This window comes from Gossypium hirsutum, chromosome D06 (assembly GCF_007990345.1).
Source record: "Gossypium hirsutum isolate 1008001.06 chromosome D06, Gossypium_hirsutum_v2.1, whole genome shotgun sequence".
In the NCBI taxonomy this organism is placed as follows: Eukaryota; Viridiplantae; Streptophyta; class Magnoliopsida; order Malvales; family Malvaceae; genus Gossypium; species Gossypium hirsutum.
The window spans coordinates 22,200,918-22,225,826 of NC_053442.1; the positions used below are offsets into that span (position 1 = coordinate 22,200,918).

General features: G+C 33.7%; 1 protein-coding gene across 1 annotated transcript; it reads left to right on the plus strand.

Annotated features, from left to right (window-relative positions):
• The first annotated feature begins 18,472 nt into the window (after window positions 1-18,472).
• On the plus strand, window positions 18,473-22,634 carry LOC107901577 (DCN1-like protein 4). Its single transcript, XM_016827632.2, has 10 exons — window positions 18,473-18,758; window positions 20,579-20,663; window positions 21,078-21,152; window positions 21,239-21,275; window positions 21,389-21,472; window positions 21,600-21,660; window positions 21,770-21,876; window positions 21,994-22,059; window positions 22,253-22,393; window positions 22,468-22,634. The coding sequence occupies exons 1-9, from the start codon at window positions 18,683-18,685 to the stop codon at window positions 22,346-22,348; spliced, it is 687 nt and encodes a 228-aa protein (XP_016683121.2). The 5' UTR covers window positions 18,473-18,682; the 3' UTR covers window positions 22,349-22,393; window positions 22,468-22,634.
• The last annotated feature ends 2,275 nt before the right edge of the window (window positions 22,635-24,909 follow it).

Here is a 24,909-nt window from a genome sequence, read left to right on the forward strand (position 1 = left end):
CTGAATAAAATTTACAGTATCAATTGAAAAAAATTGAAAACAACTGAATTATAATAAATAAAAATGTGGCGAGACCAGAGGTGCAAATTACCTTTCAATAAAAAACACGTGGTTCCTTCCCTCGGGTAGGGTCACTGCGCGGGTCATGGCCTTATATGGCGCCGTTTTGAAGCCACTGAAATAGGCCTTAAACGACACCGTTTCATACCTAATATAAAAGTAAAAAAAAAAAATTTAAAAAATACTTTCTGCCATTCTTTAAAAAAACTATTATCCCCTTTTTCCTCTGCTAGGGTTTTTGAACCCATTCCCAGGCCGCCGTTTGCCGCATCAAACCCGAACCCCATCTAAGTCCGATTTGGATGGAGTAAACAGGGTTCCGACAGCGCAATTACAAAGGTAAGAATCTTCTCTTTTCCTTTTTCGTTTGCAACCAAAACAAATCAAAGGAAAAAGAAAGAAAAATAAATAAATAAATGAGATCAAAATAAAAAAAATCGGAGAACCACCTTTAAAAATATACTGCTTTTCGATTTTTTTCCTTTTCTATTGATTTGTGTTCAAAGATCCTTTTACAGATTTGGAATCGGCTTTATATAACCGAATAATGAAATTACAGAAATTTAAATATATATTTTTTCATATTTTTTTGCTATTTTCTCTTATTTGCTGTATTGCTTTTCTGTTATTTCTTGTTTTTTCTGCTTTGTTACGTTTGTTGCGTTGGAGGTACAGGCGTATGGAGGAGGACCGCACGCGCGCGGATGCGTAGCACGTGCGAGGAGGCCCTGGGCTCGACTACGGTGCTACTGGATGCTGTTGCTGCTAGGGTGTTGGGCTTAGGCTAATTGGGTTTAGTTTACTGGGCCCTGTTAATTTTGCTGTAATCTGGACATGGACTTTAATTATGTAAATGGACTTCGAACTTGGTTTTATTTTTATTGGGTTTTAATCGGGGCCCGGGCAAAATGGGCTATTACATTGCATATTTATATGCTTTAATTGAAATATATGTATGTGAATGGTTTGATCATTATGTATAATCATAGAGCACATAACTGACAATTTACGAAGAATACCAAGCCCCATTTGAACCTTAGGAATTCGTAAGATACAAATGGCATGTCATTAGGGTTACCGATTCTATCTCTTATGAGCTTACCGATACTCAGCTCGTATGAGCTTACCGTTGTTCAGCTCGGAGGAGCTTACCGTTTATCTCTCGTATGAGCATACAGGTACAAGAATTCACGGATTACAGTTCAGTACACCTTGTGTGTACTACCTATGTATCTAACGATATTCTCAGTGGTTCAATGGGCATACTGTTATTACGAGATTATACAAGTTCGATGCAAACTAGTACAGGTATTTATATGGAAATGATTTATATATAATATACGGATACACGATATAGATGTTACATATACATGGAATTTAATCATTGTTGAATTTATATATGATTCTCGGTTATCATATGAATACTCGGCTAATTTGTTAAATTATTATGTGAAAGGATTTGGCCAAATTGAATTGTGTATTGCTTTGGGTTACTTACCTAAATTGGGGTTAAATGGTAAGTTTAATTCTGTGTTATACGAACTTACTAAGCTTAATTTCTTACTCTGTGTATTTTTCCATGTTTTATAGTGTTTCAGAAGCTTGTTCGGATTGGAAGTCGTCGGAGATCGCATCACAGTATCGAACGTTATTTTGTTACTTTTGAGTTTATACTTTGGGTTAAATGGCATGTATAGGTCTTTTGTCTACTGGAAGCCCATATGCTTTGTTGTGTTTTAGGAATTTAATTTGGCTTGAATTTGGTTATGTAAATATGTAAATAGCCTTATAGTATATGATGTATGGTTGCTATGTGAATGGCTTGGTTGTGAGATTGTATTTTGGGTATCAAATGGTTGAGATTTATAAGTGGCATATATGTTAAGTTTTAGGCACAAAGATTGCATATATGTGTTTAACCAATTAGGTATATTTGGAGACATAGTTTGCATGATTATGAGTGGCCATTTGAGGTGCCTATATGTATCATGATGGTATGTGATATTATTACATGTTATAAACTTGACATTGGTTGGTTTTGAATGCCTATTTATGCCATGGTTATATGCATATTGATGTGTGTAGGTTGGTACCAATTTGGGCTAGAAATATGGCTTGGAAAATGGCTTATTTTTGTCTACACGAGCAGAGACACAGGCGTGTGTCTCAGCCGTGTATGACACACGACCAGGTGACATAGACGTGTGTGACACATGATCCCTGTAACTTCTTTAGAAATCAAGTCAGTAGCTTCACACGGCCTAGCACACGGGCGTGTGGCTTAGCCGTGTGGCACAAATCAGTATACCCTCCAGTTTTCACACGGCCTAGCACACGGCCTAGCACACGGGCGTGTGAGGCCATTTCGAAGGGTACACGGCCTGTTACACGAGTATGTGGTCTGGTCGTTGACCCAAGTCAGTATGCTCACTAGTTGGGACACGGGCTAGGAGACGGGCAAGGACACGGGCATGTGGTCCCATTTTGAATGTCCACACGGCTTGGCCATACGAGCGTGTGTCCTCTGTACCTTTGAAAATTTTTAATGTTTTTCAAAAAATTCCTTGAGTACTCGGTTTAGTCCTGAACCATTTTTAATGTTTATTTTGGGCATCAAGGGATCGTATTAGAGACTATTTGAATGAATTTGAATGATTTTTGTTTTGTATGAGAAATGAAAATGAAATTGTTTGATTGATTGAGTTATAATTCTGGTAATGCTCTGTAACCCTGTTCTGGCGTTAGATACGGGTTAGGGGTGTTACATTTGTGGTCCCGAAACCACTGTTTCCAACACCACTAAAAAATGGGTTGTTACATTAAACCTCAACAATAAGTTGACCTTTTTACTGCCAGGTTGGTAGAGGAACTCAAATTTGATATTGAGATGTAGCAATTGGGAAACCTTGGAGTTGAAATGAATATGGCTTGAGCATTGGAAGCAACTCTTCTAAAATTTAATCTCAAACCAACCTGATTTAGCGAACTTCCCAAAACACTAGCAGCTATTCAATCATTCCAATGACTAATAGCCTTGCAATAGGAGGGGGAAACAATGAAACTAGTTGGGAATGACAACAAAATAGGTTCTTTCGTGCCATTTATTAAAAGATTGACACGGGAAGAAATGGCGAAAAGAAAGGCTAAGGGGCTGTGTTATAATTGTAACGAGTCTTATTCTATGGGACACAAATGTAAAAGGTTATTTTGGATAGAAGTACTAGATGACGATGAGGTAAATGACCTTGAAATTTCTCTACATGCCATCAGCAGAACTTGTAATTCATCTACTATGCAACTGATAGTTGACCGCCTTCACCTTACCCTCGCGAATGAGGTAGAGAGAAATCAAAACTAGGACTAAAATAAATATCACGGCTTACTGTAATTGTAACAAGTCAACTGTAATATTTGTAGTGTTACAATGAAACACTAGAGTATTCCAAGGATGAAACCCAAAAGAGTTAGAGATTGAACAATTTCTAAATAACGAGCGTGCAAAATAAAGAGTCTAACCAACTAATCAAAAAAATTATATTAAAACAAACCATAAATTCAAGAGGAATTAACCTAATCTATGAGCAAACTACCAAGGACTAAATTGCAAAACATGTGAAATTACGAAATTAACAAATATTAACAAACAGTGGTTGACTGATCTCGATGTGGTTTACCAATCTCCAAATTAAGGATTTGAATCGCTTAAACTCCTAAAATGGTTCCATTTTACCTTTCGGTCTCAATTTTACCAAGTTAGATAAATTAATCCAGATTATCTCTTGATCTCACTGGTTAACCTAGGACTAATGAATTGGTGCCTAACAAGATCTCCTCTCGGTCTCACTTGCCTAGAAATTCCCTTAGGGTCATCAATCCTAAGCTTTTAGGTTCATTCAAATTAGTCCAATTTATTACAATTTAGTCCCTCATCCAAAAATCAACTCACCACATCTCCATCAACCAACCCCCTTTAAAGTTAATTACTTATACTAAAAATAAAACTAATGAACATGAAAATGAAAAGTATGGAAACCATTAAAGAGAAGCTTAAGAAAAATATAAAATTTCAGATTTTTATGCAAAGAAACTTCAAGAAAATGTAAGGAGAAGCGTATGACATAAAAATTGAAAGCAAGAAACATAAAAAGAACAAGCTTTAACACATTTAAAATCAATAAAACTGAAATGCAATAAACTAAAGCTAAATTGTCATTACAAACAAGGTACAGAGACTGAAAGTGTAAATAAACCTAAGCTATAGTGTTAACAAACTACAAGAACACTAAGAATAAGAAGAAAGTGCAGTAAAATAAACTCTAAAACTCTGAAAGAAGAAGAGAAAATAGAAACCCTAGAGAAAGTGCAGAAAAACTAAAAGAAAACCTAGAGAAAACTAAAGTTAAACTACTCTAATGTGACCTCCTTTTGTCTTAGCCAAATTTTAGCTAATTTAAGTAGCTATTCTAACCCAATTTTGTTGCCCAGAATACCTTTAAATGGGCCTTCAATGGTTGGTGCTTCGATTGGACGAAGACTACCATTTGTGTCATTTTTTTGTCCCTTCACGATGTGGATATCACAATACTCATGGGATGGATGTTGCAACATCGTCGACAATCTTGAAATAGGGGTTGCCAAAGCATATGGATATCACGATACCCTAGGGTGGAGATCGCGGTATCATTGTGGGTGATCTCCATCCTTGGGGCTTGTTGGAGGTATTATGATTCCAAGGGTAGGATATCACGATACCCTCTCATTTGGTGATATTCTCGCTCAATTTCGGCCTCCAACACATACCTACAATACTCAATTATATGTTAGGGCACCCAATGACGCTATTGGCCAATTTGGGTCTCTACAACAAGTAAAAACGAGACATTTACACTTATTAACTCAAAACCTAAAAACTACGAAAAACCATGGAAAAGACGCTACTATGCTTGAAAACAGGCTCCTCAAGTGTACCAGGGAAGCCTAATTTGTCATATCAAAATATGACAGATCAATAACAAAGGTGTCAGGAATAACAGTGTTAGTACTCGTTGATTTGAGCAGTATGCATAACTTCCTACATGAAGGATTGATGCCAAAGTTGGGATTGAAAGTATGGAAAAAAAAAACTAGGCTGCAACTGTATGGAAAATAGAGAACGGGTGCCTAGCATAAGCATTTGCAAAATTAGTACCGTTCGTGGTTGCATATGACAAATTTTAAGTTGATTTTTATACCATAGCACTAGAGGGTTTTGATGTCATTTTGGGGGTAAAGTGGTTCATGGTTGAGTTACATTAATACTTTGTATATTATCTTCAAATGGTTTTTGCATGCAAAGCAAAATGGAAGCAAACGTTGCTCATTGGTTGTTTATTGTTTAATTAATATTTAGTTGTATTACATAGTCGGATTGTAATATAGAAAGACAGATTGTATTAGTAGATGAACCTAAACATGTTCTTAGTCTAATCGGAAATGAGCAAATTGATTGAAAGACTAATATGTCATCTATCAAGTATAATTGGGGAGATTCTTTGTCTTGGGCATCGAAACAGATGACTCCTAGAAGATAGAGACATAAATGTGACTGATAGTACATCGGACTAGACCCAAGTAGAATAGATCTTGAATCCTTTCACGGATCTATTTGCTTATGATGTTCATAGTGTGTCATACCTAAATCTTGAGTGGATGGCGAACTATGTACATGTGACTCGTACACTTTGATGTAAGTAAAAGCCTTAGTTTGAATAGATAAGGACCCAAAAGCTGGAGTGCTAGGTTTACGACTTCTGCATTACATAGCATCATTCACAATGGAATTCATAGTCAGAGACATAGGTAAATGATATCCTCTCATTGGTATTACATGGTTAATGAAAAGTAAATGTGGCCATGAGTCGTTCGTTTTTATGACGAATGACTTGATTACTATTTGATAGTAATTAACTTTTCATGAAGGAATATGTAATGGTTACCATGAGATAAAATAGGATCATGCTGGGAGAACGGATATTATCCCAAAGTGATCAATGATATACTATGAGGGTAATACACTTATGACAAGCTAATTGGACGAGCACTAAATAGTTGCTTTCATAATGGTATGTCGTTAGGGAGAGCTCAGCCACGATACTATAGTGGAATGACTTTATGACTAAATGAGTTTATAATTAATAGGCGAAAAGCCGAAACTTAATTATAAATAATTTGAGCCCTAATTACATATGTCCAATTTGTCTCTCTACTAACTTATTGAAACCAGAAATAAATTGCATATTGAATCAAAATGAACAAAATAAATAGAAATAGAGAAATGGGAAACATTCAGAAAAATGATTATGGTTTTCTTCGAAATGGAGAAATAGAATCATTTGAAAATGAAAGTGGGTTTCTCAAAAAATGGAAATGAATAGAAACGTAAATGAGAAATGATCTATTTGCAAATATATATATATATGAATTACTCAGAAATAATTAGAAGAATGAGTTTATGTTTTTGAGTCATTTAAAGCCCGAAAATGAAAATAAACCATTTAATCATAGTGAACAAGTTGAGTTGTGAAATGTTGAATATATTTTCTTGAAAATTTTACCAAGGGTAAAATCATCATAATTTTATCGGAGGTAAAATTGGGATGAGAAAATTTTTTAATTGGAAAATTAATGTTTAATTTGGAAAATAAAAAAATATGTATTTGGTTGGATTAAATTATAAAGTGTTGGGTTAAAAGTCCAGAAAACACATAATTGGGCCCAATACAATGAAAGGCTCAAATCCCCATTATAATACATATGAGAGGAAGCACACCTTATTAGCCCCTCTCTGTAACACCCCTAACCCGTCTCCATCATCGGGTTGAAGTCGCGGAGTATTACAATAACATTTCAAACATTTAACATTTACTTTTTAACAAAAATATTCAAACAGAATGATAATAATTCAAATCACATACCAATCGTAACTAAATGTACTCAAACGGATTTTAAAACGAGTTTATAAAGTCCTAAAAATACATTGAAAACACTTTGGGATTAATTCGAAACAAAATGGAAAATGTTGGGAAAGTTTTTAAAATTTTGGAAACAGGGGACACACGGCCGTGTGTCACAACCCAGACTATGTGGGTATTCGAAGTCCAGACACACGGCCATGTCCCAGCCCGTGTGTTCTCCCGTGTGGGAATCAATGTTGGGTCACACGGCCGTGTCGCTGGCCACGTCTCAGACCATGTAACTAACTATTTTAAGACACAAGGCCGTGTCACAGGCCGTGTGAAACCTGCTCCTTAAGTTAATAAGACACATGACCATATGGATAAACCGTGTGGGTCACACGACCGTGTGGCAGCCCGTGTCCCAGGCCGTGTGTACCCCAAATTGCTTTAAAAGTAAGGAAATCTTAAACCTAACTTGGCTACCAAACCATGCTTAAAACCATACTAAAATCATGACAAAAACACTCTCATACAAGTCCAAATATAGCAATTACCTATAATGCAAGTACCTAACCAATGTGCTCTCATTGACACCAGAATTCAATATTCATTCAATTAGTTCAAATCTTACTCTTCTATACATCTAATCCACACCTTTTATGAACAAATACTAACTCAATAAATCATGCCATACATTTCTCAAAATAACCAATCTCATTGAACTTATAGCATGAAACATACATACAAGCAAATTCAACCATCACAAAACATGTTCCATAAACACATATCTATATATATATACAAACCTATAATATCATATTCAAAATATTCAACTTCTAGGACATATTTACACCCTAGTTATATGCCAAAAACACAAAAAAAAACATCACCAATGTTGAGTACGAGATTCTTGTAGGATGCTAAGACCAAGTCTACTATTATCTAACCTGCAAACATGGGAACCAATCCACATTAAGTGAATTTCACTTAATTTAAATAACCACAAGTATATCCAAATCATTTGAATTTATTCCTCAACTTTAATAGTATAATTCAAGAAATATATTATATCTTTCAATGAATAAGTATATATAAGTAAATATAATTCTTCTTTAGTAATACCTATAACCAACCTTCTCCAATGGTTTATGTAAACTTGTCATATGGTCCAATCGATACATGGCACCCAGTTCCTAGCGGATAAACCGCGAAAGAGTTTGTGCCTAGTGCTAGTCAAATAAACCGATGAATGTGTGCTCAGCACTAGTCAGATAAACTGACAGAAGTTGCGCCCAGCGCTAGTTGGATAAACCGACGAAATAAATAGTGAGCCCAGCTCTAGTTGGATAAACCAACAATATTTGCGCCCAGCGCTACTTGTATAAACTGACGAATGTGTGCCCAACAACTAGTTAGATAAATTGACGAAAGTTGCACCCAATGCTAGTCGGATAAACCGACGAAATAAATAGTGAGCCCAACTCTAGTTGGATAAACCAACGATATTTGTAATTATTTATTTCCACAATTTCCTCATTCATCAATTTACATCATCATTCAATTATATATACATAAAATTGTAAATCAAGTATTTAAATAACATTAAATAAATAAATAAATAATAGAAAAGTTAAATTCGAGACTACAAACTTCTCGAATTACGAAGGCTACTAAAAACAAAGACGATCACTCAATAACCTTTTCTTTTCCATGATTAGCAATCAATCTATTCAATTTTTTTATCTAAAACAATAATTTAATTTAATAATTCAACCACCAAGAATATTTATACTCAAACAATTAACCCTTTAAAGAAATTTCACATCTTTGCATTCAATATATATACCATTCAATCCTTAATCCAAAACCCTAAATTTTAGTTTTTCTGAATTAGTTCCCATCAAACCAATTTTATACTATTTTCCAGCATTCCCTTAACCACTATAATTCATGATTTAAACCATGTTATTTTGAATTTATAGCATTTAAGTCCCTAAAGATTAATATAAATAAAAATCACCAGTCAATTTAACCAAATTAGCTCACCAGATTTATAATTTAATCCATCACCTTAAGGACATTTAACATTTAAAAAAAATAGTACATACACTCTTCATGATTTATCAAATCTGTCCTTACTTAAGCTTGGTCTAGTTTCAACGATTTTAAAGGTGCAAAATTTACTAAAGTGGTAGTTCGAACACCTTCATATATATAAATATACTTTCATAATCACTCACAAATTTAACATCCAGCAAAATAACACCAAACATTTGAATTTCTCATCAATGGTAACTTCCACAAATATAATTAATTCTCAAAATTTCAACTTTGACAAATTAACTCATAAAATTAAGACTTCAAAAACATAAATTTCATGTAAAAATAACCAAAATTTACTAACCAATTTAAACATGCAACAAAGAGCTCTTGGTCGTGCAACTTCTCCCCCTTTCCTTTTTGTTTCGAAAAGAAGAAAATTAAAGAAATTTAGCTTGGTTTTCTTCTCCCCACTATTAATAATAATAATATATATCCTTTTATAACAAATTTTAACTTAATTATTATACTAAATTAACATAAATAATACTATAATATTTACTAAAACCGTCCAATATCACATAATTATATAAATAATGGCTTATTTATTTAATAAGTCCCTTAATATAGATCCACTTATAATTTAGTATTAATTCCTACTTTTATCACTTATTTGATTTAGTCTCTTTACTTTAATTAAACACTTAATACTTAAAATTATATAACTATCATTCAATTCCCTTCTAAGGCAACTCCAAATACATTTAATGAAAATATTTATGAACCCGATTCATAGAAATAGAGTCCCAAAAGTACGTTTCTCGACACCCCTGACTTTTAGGTTGTTACACTCTCCCTCTCCTAGTTGGACTAGGAAGTTGTTTTTCTATTTGAAATAAACCTCTAAAATTCAACAAGGGTTCTACCTTCTCCCTCTATAAATAGATGGCACCGATAGAACTATTTACATAACTTGGAGAGATTGTTACTTTGCAAAAACATATAGAGAATTTATTCTCAACTATTAAATGTATTTTTTCAGAATAACAATTTTACCGGTTTCTATTAAAGAAGAGAGAATTTTTGTTTTCACCCTGATGATAATGTAATAGCCCTTTTTCAGTAATGACGGAACAGTGGTTTTGGGGACACAAATTTTCATCGTGTCGACTCATAAATATTATTTGTAGAATATTTACGGAGTCATTAGAGTCATACTAAAATTTGGTTAAGAAATTTTAACGTTTAGATAGCTAATTTAAGAAAAAGGACTAAATTGTAAAAGGTGCAAATCTTGTTAATTATTGCATTTGGATGATTTAATAGCCCAATTGATAAATGTGGGAAGGCCAATAGGGCAATTATACCTTATATTATTTATTTTACTATCTAGTATTTAAAGTAATTTTTATTATTTTTAAAGGTTAAAAAGGTAAATAAGTATTAATTAAACAAAAATAAAACATGAAATTATCATCTTCTTCCTTAATTTTTCATGATAAAAACGAATGTCCATGGTTTTTTATGCTTAGAGAATTAGTCAAGTTCAATACCTTGCATGTGAGTTATTTCTCTACCCGTTTCTTGTAATTTTTATGTTTTTGAGATCGTTGCAATTAGGTCCAACTAGCTCGTACCTCCGTTTTTGAATCTGTTAAAAATTTTATAAGTTTCCATTGATGAATCTTGGTTGTTTTTTTTTATGATAAATATGTGTTTGAAGCTTTCATTGTGATTTTTGTTTGTTTTGTAAAGTGATTTTGGTTAGTTTTTTATTAAAGGATTAAATTGATAAAATGTTAAAATCACATGGTTTATTTGTGAATAAAAGGTGTTTTGTGGAATTTTTAGAAGCCTTGAATATTTGGCTATAAATTTTACTTGAGAAAATGGTTAATTTGATGATTTTTAGGTTAATGGACTAAATTACAAAAGTTGTAAAAGTTAGGGGAAATTATGTAATTTCAAAAAATAAAAGGGTATAAAATGTAGAATAAATTATAATATGAAATGTAAGCTAATAATTTAGAAATTTTACATTTTAGATTAAGACCTTGTAGATTTATGTGGAAAAGGGAAAATTATAGAATAGTCCCTGAACATCTGCAACTATTACAATTTAGTCTAGGTAAGTTTGTTCAATTTATAATTCAATATTTATATGAATTGTATGATGATATGATATGAAATAGTTGATATTAATTGTTTAATTGATGATATAAAGTTGTTGGGAAAATGTTATTGAATTTCGGTACTTAGGCCGGATGAATGTGAGATAAAGTACAACTGAATGACGGCATGTTACGTGGGATTGGAGATTGATGCGATGTGTTATATATATTTTCCTGATTATGTCGAGGTTCAGTATTTTTTGGAAACCCTCGTGTTATACTACCCTGGTCTGGCGTGTTATGGGGGGGACGTATAGCCTGTGGGCTAGGCACTTAGTGTCGTGGCGTGTTATCAGTTGGATTAAATCTTATGAGCATTTGGCGTGTTATCGGGTGGATTAGCTATCAGTTGGATTAAATCTTATAAGCATTTGGCGTGTTATTGGGTGGATTAGCTCTTGTGAGCGATTGATGTGTTTTTGTTGGATTACTTGTGTACTCTTATCTGTAAGTCATTCATCAAGTCGTAAATCGTTGTATTATAACTTATTTAATGATTTTGAAAGGTAGGACATGTATTTGACATCTTAAATTAACCCATTGTGGACATATATGTTTTCCCGAAGATTATTATTTGAGCTTTGAATTGAATTATGCAATTCACCGGTTTGATATTATGGATGACAAGAAACACTTGTTGTTGAATTATTTTTGATTGAATTGTTATATTACTTCGGTAAGACTTATTTTTTTTTGTACGTCGAACTTACTAAGCTTCAGTAAGCTTACTTGTGTTAATTTTTGTTTCTTGTAGATACTTTTGAAGGTTAGACAAACGGATCAGCACTCGAGTCACACTATCCACCCGTTTTTGGTAGTTTTTGAACATTTATTTTGGATTATATGACATGTAAAGGCTTGTTATGTTATTACTTTTGTTTTGATATGTATAAATATAAAGAGTGAGCCTAAGTGCAAGTTGATAACATGAGCATCACTACAATGATCTTGATGTTTATTTGGTAAATGTCTAGTTAATGTCTTATTATGAATTATGAATCATGGAAAATGTTTTTGATATTAACTTCTAGTAAATGTATGACTAAAATGTCTCTTTTGAACTGTTGTGATTTGAGGTGCCTATGATAGACATATTGGTTAGGAGTTAAGTTGTGTGAATTGGCATGTTTGAGTGATGATTTAGATTGTTGTATAAATGTGTATACTTGTGGTACCAATGAGGGTACATTGGTTAGGCACTTAATATGGTTGAATTAGCATGTTTTGGGCATGTTTAATGGCATTTTGAATGGGTTAAATGGCTGGTAAATAGATTACTTAGGGTCCAAGAAATCTTGAAATGGTAAACTTGACGTTTAAGGTTCATTTAGATGCACACAGCCTAGGACATGCCTGTGTCACATGGCTGTGTGCCACACACGACCTGCGACATGGCCGTGTGTATTAAGTTAGTGTGTTACATGGCTATGTGTCACAAGTCAAAGAGTTACACGGTCTGGCACATAGCCTATGAAAGACCGTGTAACCCAACTCAGTGAGTTACACAGACGGAGACACGGGCTAGGACACGGTTGTGTTCCCAACTTCGAAAGTTACACGGCCTGGGGCATTCCACATGGCTGTATGTCCCTTATTTTTGAAATTTTTCATATTTTCCTAAAATTTCTTGATTTGTTTCAAATTAGTCCCTAAGGGTTTTAAGATTAATTCTTTAGTCCCCAAAGCTCGATTTAAGCCTCGTAAATGTAAGATATTATTGTAATTTAATTACTTTATGATATGTGGAATATTATATTGAAATGATCATGATTTTACTTGTTTATTTCTGTTAACTTCCTGTAGCATTTCTGTAACCTTATTCCAATGACAGATACAGGTTAGGGGTGTTACAGATAATTTTTTTTCTAGTTATGTGTTTTGATTCAATTGGTTCGAGCCCACACTCAAAGGAGTTCATGGTACGAGAATAGCGAAGAAGATCATTTGGTTGAAAGTCAGAAAACGACAAGTATCCACTTATTCGAAAACACATGTATGATTTTGGTTTAAGGTTTATTGCTATAAATATCACAAACGGGTCAGTTTTCAAATTCTTAATTTTCTGCTGTATAAGAAAATCATTTTCAAACTGAATTCTTTCCAACAGATTGATCATGCAAATAGGTTTATACGAGCCCTGAGGGCCAATATAGTAATGAAATGAATCATTACATTTGAGAAAGAATGAGAAAAAGAAACAAATAGATCGTATGAAATGACTATGATATGTGAGTAACATGAATGACTTGATATGTATACATAAACTTAGTGAAGTAAAATTGTGCATTATATTAGTACTTGATATATGAATAGCATTCGAATTGGTTGAATATAGAACATGTATTGATTGTGTTCATATGATCAATGTTATCGTTATATTAACTTGAATTATGAAAGTACTATTGAGTTTTATAGCTTAACGTATGATTTGTTTATTCCGTGTGTAGGTTTCAATAGAACTCGAAGACTCAAGGAGTTATCTAGCATCCAAACCGTGACACTCGACTCAGCAATGTTTGTATAGTTCCTTTTGTTCTCGATAGATGACATATACCTAAGGTTGAGTCGGTTTATATAGAATTGGTCATTTTAGAAACTATGGTTAGTAACTGTAAAATCAATAATTTTGGATAAAAATTCTAGTTGAATGATACAATATGGAATGTGCCAAGTATATGTAATGTTGTTGAGGTTGAAATATGTAAATGAAATTATGTGCTAGTTGTGGAAAATCGGTACCATATGGTCTTTATGAAAACAATTAGTCACGTCGCGACATCAACCTCTTAACATCACAACGAGGAATATTCAATGAGTAGTGTCGCGACTTGGAACTTCTTGAAGTTGCAACATTAATCCGATAGTTTGAAAATTTTACAATTTGGTCCTTATTCGACCTCGAGTTATCTAAAGAGATTTCGTAAATTTATAGAAGGCTCGTATATGATTGTAAATCATAACGTAATGATGTTTTGAACTTAATAATATGTATTGATTGTTTAATTGAATTGTAACTGATCGTAGTTGCTCTAACAATGAATGTGACATCCCTTAGTTTGGACCTGACGATCGGCTCGGGTATGGGGTGTTACATATTATTTATTTGTAACAAAAAAATAATTTTTAAATATTTTTAAATTTAAATTTTATTATTTGTTTTGGATTTTTTGAATTTTAAATTTAAATTTTATTATTTGTTTTGGATTTTTTGAATTATGAATTGTTATATGCATAATATGAGATGATCTTATTATTTAATTTATGAAATAATTTTTTGTTTGTTTATTTTGAATTTGTTTAGTGATGGATTGATTGTATTTATGAAGCTTATTAAAGAATATTTCATATAATTGATGAGTATCTTATTTTATTTTGTATGTTAAAATGTACATATGGTAAGGTATTTTACAAAAATAATACAAAAAAATAAAAATAAAAACCAAAATAGTATACCTTTTTTTTTATTTACCAAAATGGTACAAAAAAAACCAAATAGTAGAAAATGGGATGCCATAGGCGGCACCAAAGGTGCCTGTGGTAGAGGCGGCACTAAAGGTGCCACTGCCACAGGCGGCACCACTCTATTATATACCAGCTTCAATCCAGAAGAAGAAGAAGAAGAAGAAGAAGAAGAAGAAGAAGAAGAAGAAGAAGAAGAAGAAGAAGAAGAAGAAGAAGAAGAAGAAGAAGAATGAGGAGGAGGAGGTTGTGCCGGAAAAAGAGAGAAAGAGAAGAAAAAAATAGAAAAAATATGGTATTTTTATAAAAATAATGGATTATCTTGTTATTATGTTTTTTTTGTATAATTTTTATTATTTTTTGTTGTTGGTTTAGTTATTATTGTTAGTTATTAAGATTAATAAAAACTCAAATTGATGGTTTTAGTTAGTATTATTATTGTTAGTTTTTAGGGTTTACTTATTAATAATTATTGTTAGTATTATTATTAGTAAAAAACTAATATTATTATTATGGTTAGTTATTAGGATTAGTAAAAACCCTAATTATTATTTTAGTTAGTATGATTGTTAGTTTTTACATTATATTATTGTTAGTTATTATTTTTAGTAAAACCTTAATTATTATTGTTAGTTAGTATTATTTTGAGTAAAAAACTATTATTATTGTTATTGTGTTAGTTATTAGGATTAGTGGTTAAACGTTGTTCATGTACAAAATGATAACTGAAAAAGTATGAGCTTAACAATGAAAAACTTGCATATTGAAACATTAATTTTTTTCTTTAAGTAATTTATTTACTATTCGAGATTGTTTTTTTGAGATTTTGTTTATTTTTTGACAGATTGAATATTGAAGATGGATGATAAGTTTTTTGTATGCGTTTATTTCAATGAAGTCATCTTGACAACAAGTGTTAGATGTATATTTAAATGTCGGCAACAAATAGCAATGAGATTTAATAGAAATGTCTCGTTGGATGATATGAAGGGAAGGATTAATGCAAAAATTGTTAGACATTGTGGGAGAAGGATATCAAAAATTTTCTACAAGTTTCTAGTTTCGACAAATCTGATCAAATTCACTGAAATGGAACTTGTAGACGACGAAGGCGTGGAGACAATGGTCGCTCTTTATTGTGGGAATGAGAGTGACAAGAATGCACCGATTCACTTATTTACTGAGTTAGTCGGTATGGGGAAAAATTAAGATGTCAATGCATATGGTGAAGAACACGGAGCTCAAGAACCGTGGATGGTGGCTCCAATATCGTACGTTGATAGTGAATCGACTATAGGTGGGATCAGTATTGATCTGAATATTACACCCGATATTGATGTGGTTGGTGGTGAAGAAGAAGGTGGTAGCGATCATTGTGGTGAAGAGGTCGATAGTGACGGTGATCCCGATATGGACGATGTACCTGATGATATTAATGATGAAGATGTCAATAACGATGGAAACATAAACGCTTCTTCGGTCGGGAACCAAATGCGACGTATTTTGATACACAATAATCCTGGGCCACACATGTCACTCATAGACCCTGACGCAGCACATGTAGCTGAGTTCCTAGAGTACCTTGAAATAGTTCCTCCTCACCGGCTGACTGTAAATTCTGATCATGAGGAGTTATTCATAGGCCAGAGATTCGAAAGTAAAGAAGAGTGCGTACTTGCTATTAAACGGTATAGCATGAACATATTAGTGGATTATAAAGTCGCAGTATCTAAAACAACAGTATATATTGGGGAGTGTTGGAAGGCAGCGGAAGGTTGCAATTGGCGGGTACGAGCTGCATTCATTCAAAGTTCGCAGATGTGGGAGATACGAAAATTTGTTGGTCCTCATACATGCACATCAACACGTATGACAGAAAATCATAGAAAACTTGATTCGAGAACTATCTGTACGTGTATCATGCCAATGGTAAAGGACATGCCGACCATTAAAATTTCGGTACTGATTGCTGAAATGCAAGCACGATTCCAGTATCAAGTATCATATCGAAAGGCGTGGATAGCTAAACAGATGACAATGGAGCAATTGTATGGGGATTATGATTCGTCGTATAACGAGCTATAAGGATGGATAGCTGCTATGCGGAAGTACGTACTGGGGACTGTGATTGAGTTACAGACAAGACCTTATTACGGCTCGGACGACCAGTTACAGCTGGGAAAAAGAATTTTCCGTCGGATGTTCTGGACGTTTGATCCATGTGTGCGGGCATTTCCCTACTGCAAGCCATTTGTGTAGTGGATGAGACCTAGCTATATGGAAAATATACACAAATCCTACTTCTTGCGGTTGCTCAAGACAGCAATAGAAATGTGCTCCCGATAGCATTTTCCATCGTAGATAAGGAGAACTTGGAATCTTGGGAATTCTTCCTCACTAACCTGTGGAGGTATGTTATTAGCAACGATAATATTTGCATCATCTCCATTAGAGGGAAAGGTTTAATTGCAGCAATTAGGCGTTCCGATGTGCCATGGAGATCCGTTTACTGCATCCGTCACATTGTGTCTAACTTCCATAAATATTATAAGAATGTAGGCTGGAAGAGACAAGTCGTGACAATGGGTAAATGATAACCTTATCTTTTCAATATAAGTTGTAATGTTTTATGTTATTGAGTTACTGGAACTTATCTTTTCTTAATACGTATACAGTGTACGAGTTAGAGCCACATATTTTCCGCCAAAGAATGATTCGACTTGAGAGTGACATCGAGGGGCAAACAAACACATCTTTCCGACAATGGTTGGGTACAATAGAGCCGTGGCAATGGGCTCAAAGTTTTGACGAGGGCTTTCGTTATGGTCAAATGACCACAAACTTAGTGGAGGGGGTTAACGCTGTGTTGTTGAAAACACGTCATCTTCCAATTGCATCTGTCTTCTCTGCTACATTCTACAGGTTGGCTACCTTAATGCCAAGAATAGATCAGCAACAAGTTGACCAGATGGAGGCGGGACACGTGTTTGTCGAAGATGTCAGAGATGCAATGGTTGCAAACCGTCGGATGGCGAGGTCGATGACTGTAGAAATATATTCATGACGTCTGGAAACATTTCGAGTTAGTGAGACCATCGGTTGTCGACCTTGTATACCACCTAGGTCCTATGAAGTTGGTCTCCGGAACAGACGGTGCGAGTGCAGGAGGTTCGAAACACTTCATTATCCATGTGCGCATGTCGTGGCAGCGTGTGCTAAGGTGAACCTTAATGTTGAACAATATGTCGATGATGTATACACGCTCGAGCACACATTGCGTGTCTGGGAAAATGAGTTCCCCGTCCTGCCTGACCTGTCTACGTGGGAGGTACCTCCGACAACTTTCGAGCTTCTCCGAGATAGAGGGCTACGTAGAAATCCAAGAGGTCGTCCGCAATCAAACAGATTCCATAATGAAATGGACATTAGGGAGAAATCCGACGGTAAGCATTGTGGATTATGCAGGTTAAATGGTCATAATTGGAATAAATGCCCTCAGCGAAACTATCATGTTGGACAGTCGTCAGAATCGGGTCGGAATTGAGCTAATGCTGTAAAATTGTTATGTGTAATGTTGTAATGTTGCAATGTTGTTTTAATACCCATTAACTTAGATTCAGCTTATGCTTATACTTAAATTGTATCCAAATTAAGTTATAAAAAGTATAATTCATTTCGAATAATTAAAATTATATCCAAAATGGACTAAATATAAAACATTTTAAAAGTATAGGGACTAAAGACAAAATTAGACCAAAAAAGAAAAAACCTTCTTTCCTTGTGCCATTCACACACTCTTCTCGCAGTCTCTTTCTCCTTTTATATATAAAACGAAAATATACGTTTCCTCAAAAACTCCTCTCTTTTTCTTCTATCTCAAATTCTAATTCATTTATCTCCTTTTTTCTCTGTAAATATTATTGGGATCTAGGGTTCTTGGTTTTTTCAAACTTGGTCAAAATTCAAATTGGTCATCAAATCAAGCGGCTGTGATTGTTTCTCCTCCGCATTGACGCGATGCCACCTCGCGCATCTAAGCGAAAATCGGCCCCACCCAACTCCTCAACCGTCACATCATCCGACGGCCGTTCTGGTACCTTCTCCTTTGCCCTTTTCTTATTTTCTTTTTCCTTCGTTTTAGAAAAGAGAGAGAGAGAGAGAGAGAGAGAGAGAGAGAGAGAGGAGATTTTGCTATGTTTGGTACGCGAGAAAACGCGGGAAAAAAGGGTTAAGGAAATAAAATTTTTTTTATTGATTAATTAGAGTAACCCCCATTAATTTATTTCTGATGAAAAGTTCTTCACTGTAATTAGCGGGTATATAATTGCGATATATAATTTATTCTGTTCGGATTAGTTTCTCAGGAACCGCGGGAATTGGGATTATATAATTTAAAATTCGTACGTTATTACATTTTTAACGATACCTAAAAACAAAAGAAGGAACCTTGCAACAAAGAAACTTCGTAGAACGTAATGTAAATTGATTATTATTATCTTGGCATGAATTGGTTATTGATTATAGTTTCTGGGTTTTGTAGCTGAATGTAATTTGCAGTATATTTCTGCTTCACTTAAATTTAAGAGACTCTTACATAAAAAAAAGGGGTCTATTTAGCATGGAACCTGAAAGTTATGTAAGGACTAAGGAGTTGAGAAGGCATAGATTGAAACATTAAAAAGGACCTAGCTTTTAATATTTAGGATATAAAGGATTTTTTATAAAGAAAATATGAAATTAATTTTTTATTTATTATGTATCAAACTCAATTTGTTTTTTTTCGGTGTAACACCTCCCTTCATGATAGCCACATTGAGTCTAATTAAATCTAGAGTCGAGCTGGATAGGCCCTAAACAGGAGCAAGCCCTATTGAGTCGAATTAAATCTAGAGTCGAGTTGGATAGGCCCTAAACAGGAGCAAACTCTCATATTGTTATCTTATTACTCAACCTAACAGTGGTAGTTGTTGGTAGCGCAAAATTATTTACCAAATTATATTAGAAGGTTGAAGCATAGTAAAAGCATCATGAAGCTCCTTATACTAAGAATTAGATTATATTCTGCCGCTTTTACTCAAAAAATGGGTAAATTAAAAAAATGGGTAAGTTAATCTCTGTACATTAAATCAAAGAGTAAAACAGAAATTTCATCTGCTTTTAAGGGTAAAAATGAATGGAATTTTTATCAGAAGGATCAATTTGTTCTTTAGATTTAACGTACATGGACTAATTTGCCCATTTTTTGGGGTGGGGTAAAATGCAATCTGACACCTACTATAGGGGCCTTCATAGTACTTTTATTGCAAAGCTGAAGCTCAACTTTTTTAGGTGGTATACTTTGGTATATAATTTCGTGTTTGATACACAATAATAAATAAATATTTTTGATATATTAGAAAACCCGGAATATAATGGCCACATGTTATTTTCCTTATGTTGTTCCCTTAATTGGTGGTCTGGATTAGAGTATGTGGTCTCACTGAAGTACCAGCCTGGCAATGTTGATTCTATGATATTGATAATTTTGACCGACAAGTACCTGATGTAACAGTAAGGCACATTATTCTCTTTGGAGATAACATTATTGAGAGGGTAACTACAGATCTCGAAAGATTAGTCTCTGTGGACGGTAAAATGGATATGGATCACACATTGATTTCACACACACAAAAAAAACTTAGGTGGAGAATCGATTGCTTGATGTTTATGCCTGAAAAGTATTGGAATTGGCGTTCTGTAGTGTTGCATTCTGTATTGAATGTTGGTTAAATAGATAAAATAATGATTCTTGTTATTTTATGAAGGCTGAAAGAATTGTTTATTAAATATGCTTCTGTTTATTTAACAAACTTTTTGCGGTGTTTTGATGGAGTGGCTGGTATTCTAACTAGATAATGCTATTTCTTTTCTCAGTCTCAAGTAAAGCTAAAACAAAGGGGATGGAGAAAATAGATCGTTTGTTCAATTCATATGCCAATAGTTCATTAGGCGTGATTGAGTAAGTATATTCTGCCCCCATTCCTTTTTATTTGTAGAGCCACTGAAGTGGGGTCATGTTTATTCTCTAGCTATAACAATCGTTTTCCTTAGATAAAAAAGAAGAATGAGCCGAATAAATTCATTATATTTATCCAAGTCACGTTGTTGTCATTTTTCAATGTCAGTAAGTGTTGTCATTTCCTTATGATTCTGAAAGGTGTTACATTTCATTACGTTTTTGTTTTAAGTTGTGATTTGAACATAAATCATTGAAAAGGTCATGAATCATCTTTACACACACACACACACACACTCACTCTCAAACATTTTTTTATCTGAACAAGTTAATATAGGCCTAAATGGATGCACAAGGAGAGATTTTCTTTAAATAGTTGCATGTACACACACTGATACTCTTTGTTTGCTTGAGCAGTCCAGATGGTATTGAAGCACTCTGTTCAGATCTAGGAGTGGACTACACTGATGTGAGGATATTGATGCTTGCTTGGTATGTTATATTCTATGGATTTAAGACTGGACCCGAAATTTGGTCTGAGTTTCTTCTAACATTATGTGTTCTGCTGCATATCTCAGGAAATTAAAAGCTGGAAAGCAGGGCTATTTCACCCAGGTCATTAGAAGTGCAACTTACATAGCGTGCTCTATTTGATGGATGCTATAATAGAACATCTTAACTGACATTAGAAGAATGACTGCCTTTTTTCTTCTCTTGCACTGAATCAGGATGAGTGGCGAACTGGCATGAAAGCATTGGGGGTCGATTCACTTAGCAAACTGAAAAAGGCACTTTGCGAACTGGAGATTGAGGTACTTCCATACTTGTATCTGTTGCAGCAGTTATTGCTACCATTGTAAAGTTATATATTCTGGTTGACAAGTGAGAAATTAAGTGGTAGTGCTGAATTTAGCTTTTTCTACATCTGAAAATTTGAAGGTGGGGAAGCCAACGAACTATGAGGATTTCTATACCTATGCATTTCGATACTGCCTAACAGGTTTTCTCTTTAATTGAATGAAAACAACCTTTCTTTTTCACTATGCCAGCTTCTCTTGTCTAGCAATTTGTTCTTTTAACAAAAAATTGACATTGATCAACTGCCTCAGAGGAGAAGCAAAAGAGCTTGGACATTGACAGCATCTGTGAATTGTTGAATCTTGTTCTGGGAGCCCAATTTCGTCCTAAGGTTGATGTACTAGTCGAGTATTTAAAGGTTTGACCGTCATTTCTTTCATCTTTAGAAAATATATGCAGATCAGATGCCATTCCAAATTATCAGAACACTCGTTCAATGACATGTTTGTTATACTTGGACTTGATTTGCTTGTAGGTCCAGAGTGATTACAAAGTAATAAACTTGGACCAGTGGATAAATTTTCTACGTTTTTGCCAAGAGGTAAGCCTATTTGAAAAGAAAATGTTCATACTATATTTGTTTGGTAATGATTCACAAATATGCTAATCTATATAATCGGATCGATAGAATGGAGCTATGCATGATATGTGAGGAAAAAGTATCTGTTTGCCTTTTTTTCCCCCTTCATGCAATTTGTGGCATCTCTGATAACTGTGATTCCTTGCTAGCACAGATTAGTTTTCCAGATCTTGGAAATTATGATTCAGCCCTAGCTTGGCCGTTGATTCTTGACAATTTCGTTGAATGGATGAGACAAAAGCATGGCTAGAGTTGGCATCTTTTTGTGTTTCTTGCAGTTTGCTGATTTTATAAGGTAAATGATCTCTCCCTCTGTGTCTCTTACATTAAAAGGAAACGACAAATTCATTTTTATTCATCTGTCTGCAGGACCTTGCAAGAACCCTAACCAGTAACCATGGAGCTGGCTCATTTAACTGATTAAACCGAATTTTGCTGAAACTTTGTTTTTTTTCTGTGCATGATAAACCCCTACAATTTTGTTATCCTGAGATCATTTTATACATTCTGCATTCAGTAAAATACAGTTTTCTTTCTCTTTTTCTCTATTAAAGCTAATTTTTGTTCATGTCATCAACTAATGGTGTTATGAAGTAGTGATTCAATTATGACAACTTAAGGTAGAAGGATTAAATAATAAAATTCAGCATAATAGAGTGAGTAAAACCAGAATTAGACCGGATTAAAGAAATCATCATTCTTGCACGAGGCTTCCCCTAGATATTAATCCTTTTTTCATTTTCTTTGTTAGACATTTTTCAAAGGGATGTCATTAGGGTTTAAGATGATATTACGTGCTTTTAGAATACAAGATGTTGACGATATTTTAAATTTGTTTGTGGAGCTTTTTTAATCCGTTTATGGTTATCCTTTGACATCCAATGTTATTCAATCAGAGGTTAGAGGGTGTTTTGAAAGTAGTCTCGACTTGAAAAACTTAAAACTAAAATTAAAATATGGTAATACATTAATGATGATGTGAGATTTAAATTAACACGTTAATACTTAATTTTGACTCCATATCTATATATAATGTTATATTAAAATTTTTATACATTAAATTTTGATTTGATTTTCATAATCACAAACAACATTATTGAATTAGCACAAATTTACATTGATATATTGCATATATAAATAATTATATTAATTTAATAAATGTACATATTCTTTTTAAATATGTATAATTGAATCAAAATCGAAGATTCATGTATGCGTATTAACCACAATTTAAATTTTATATCACAAATTACTCATTGAATCAAAGTTTACATATAAATTTGATATTTATCTATTTGTAATATTTAAAACTAAAATTAAAGAAACACATGAACACCCACTGACCCAATTGACACGGTTAGTTTTGATTTCTAAATGTTTTAATATAGCAAAATTAATTCTAAATTCCCTTGCAAATATTACTTTGGTCACAATTAAATTTATTTTTGAGCGTTACAAACTCAAAATTAAAGTTTCTAAATGAGTTCAATTTTTTACAAAAGTTTTAGAGCACCCCTAAGTCCTTTAAAATGTTTCTAAGTCTTGAAATTATGTTTTCTTAGTTTCAAGATACACTACATGGAATGCAAATTTTTTTCCCGAGGAGCATTGTCTTGAGACAATTTGAGTTTTGTCTCAAGACAACAAGACTTGCCTCAAGACAAAAAACATCGAAGCTAAGGGCCTGTTTCAGAGGAGCCATGTCTTGAGACAATGGTGATTTTGTCTCGAGACATATCTTGTTGTATCTTGAGACAATGGTTCTATGTCTCGAGACATATACCTCCAGGCTGCATTAAATATGTAAAATAAATGCTCTCAATAGCTAGAACTCCCTACAATAACTCCAAACATCCAAAAATGAAGAACAAAAATCCAATCAATTTTCTTTATTATTCTTATTTTCACTTGTACGCACTTGCGGGTTTAATTGTAATTCATTCTTCCAAGTGTTGTCTTGTATTGTGAGAGAGCTTAATTATTGTATATCTACTTTCTAGAGGTGAAAATTCATTCTCAATCTTATTTCTCATTTTTGTGAAGGTTTACTATAAGTTTTGGGTAAAAAGCCTCAAGGGAAGTGGCTTTATCTTGCCTATTGAAAAGATAGTGATGGTAAAAGTTAAACCTAATCCTCAAAAGGTTTCAAATTAGTGAATTTGGAAAATATTTAGTTGTGGTAAGCTAAGGTAGTGGAGGTAGGCAATTGGGGTTGAACCATTATAAATTTCTTATGTTGTTTTTTATTGCCATCTTTCTTACAAATTTTTAAAACACCAATTCACCCCCTTTTGGTGTATATTAAGCTTAAAAATTGGTATCAAAACCTGAAATCAAAATATGATATCACTACCAAGAGAAAAGATCCACAAGAAGCTCAAGATGGAAGCCACAAATCAAAAAGTTTATCTCCTGGCAGTAGAGAAAAATTCAACAATGTTGGGAGAAGGTCATTCCACCAAGAGGCCTCCTCTATTCAATGACACTAACTGCGTTTATTGGAGAACAAGAATGAAGTTGTTCATCCAAGCAAATAATTATGAAGTATGGAGGGTGATCACAAATTCACCATTTATTCCTAAGGAAAGAGTTGACGGTGTCATAGTTGCCAAAGAAGAAGACGAATGGGATGAAGTTGATATCAAGATGGTGTACTTGAATGCCAAAGCTATACACGCCTATTTTTTTCCCTTGGTCCCAACGAATATAATAGAATCTCCTTATGTGATAATGCCAAAAAGATATAGGATAAAATTGAAGTCACTCTTGAAGGTACAAATAGAGTCAATGAGTCTAAGATTAGCCTCCTCA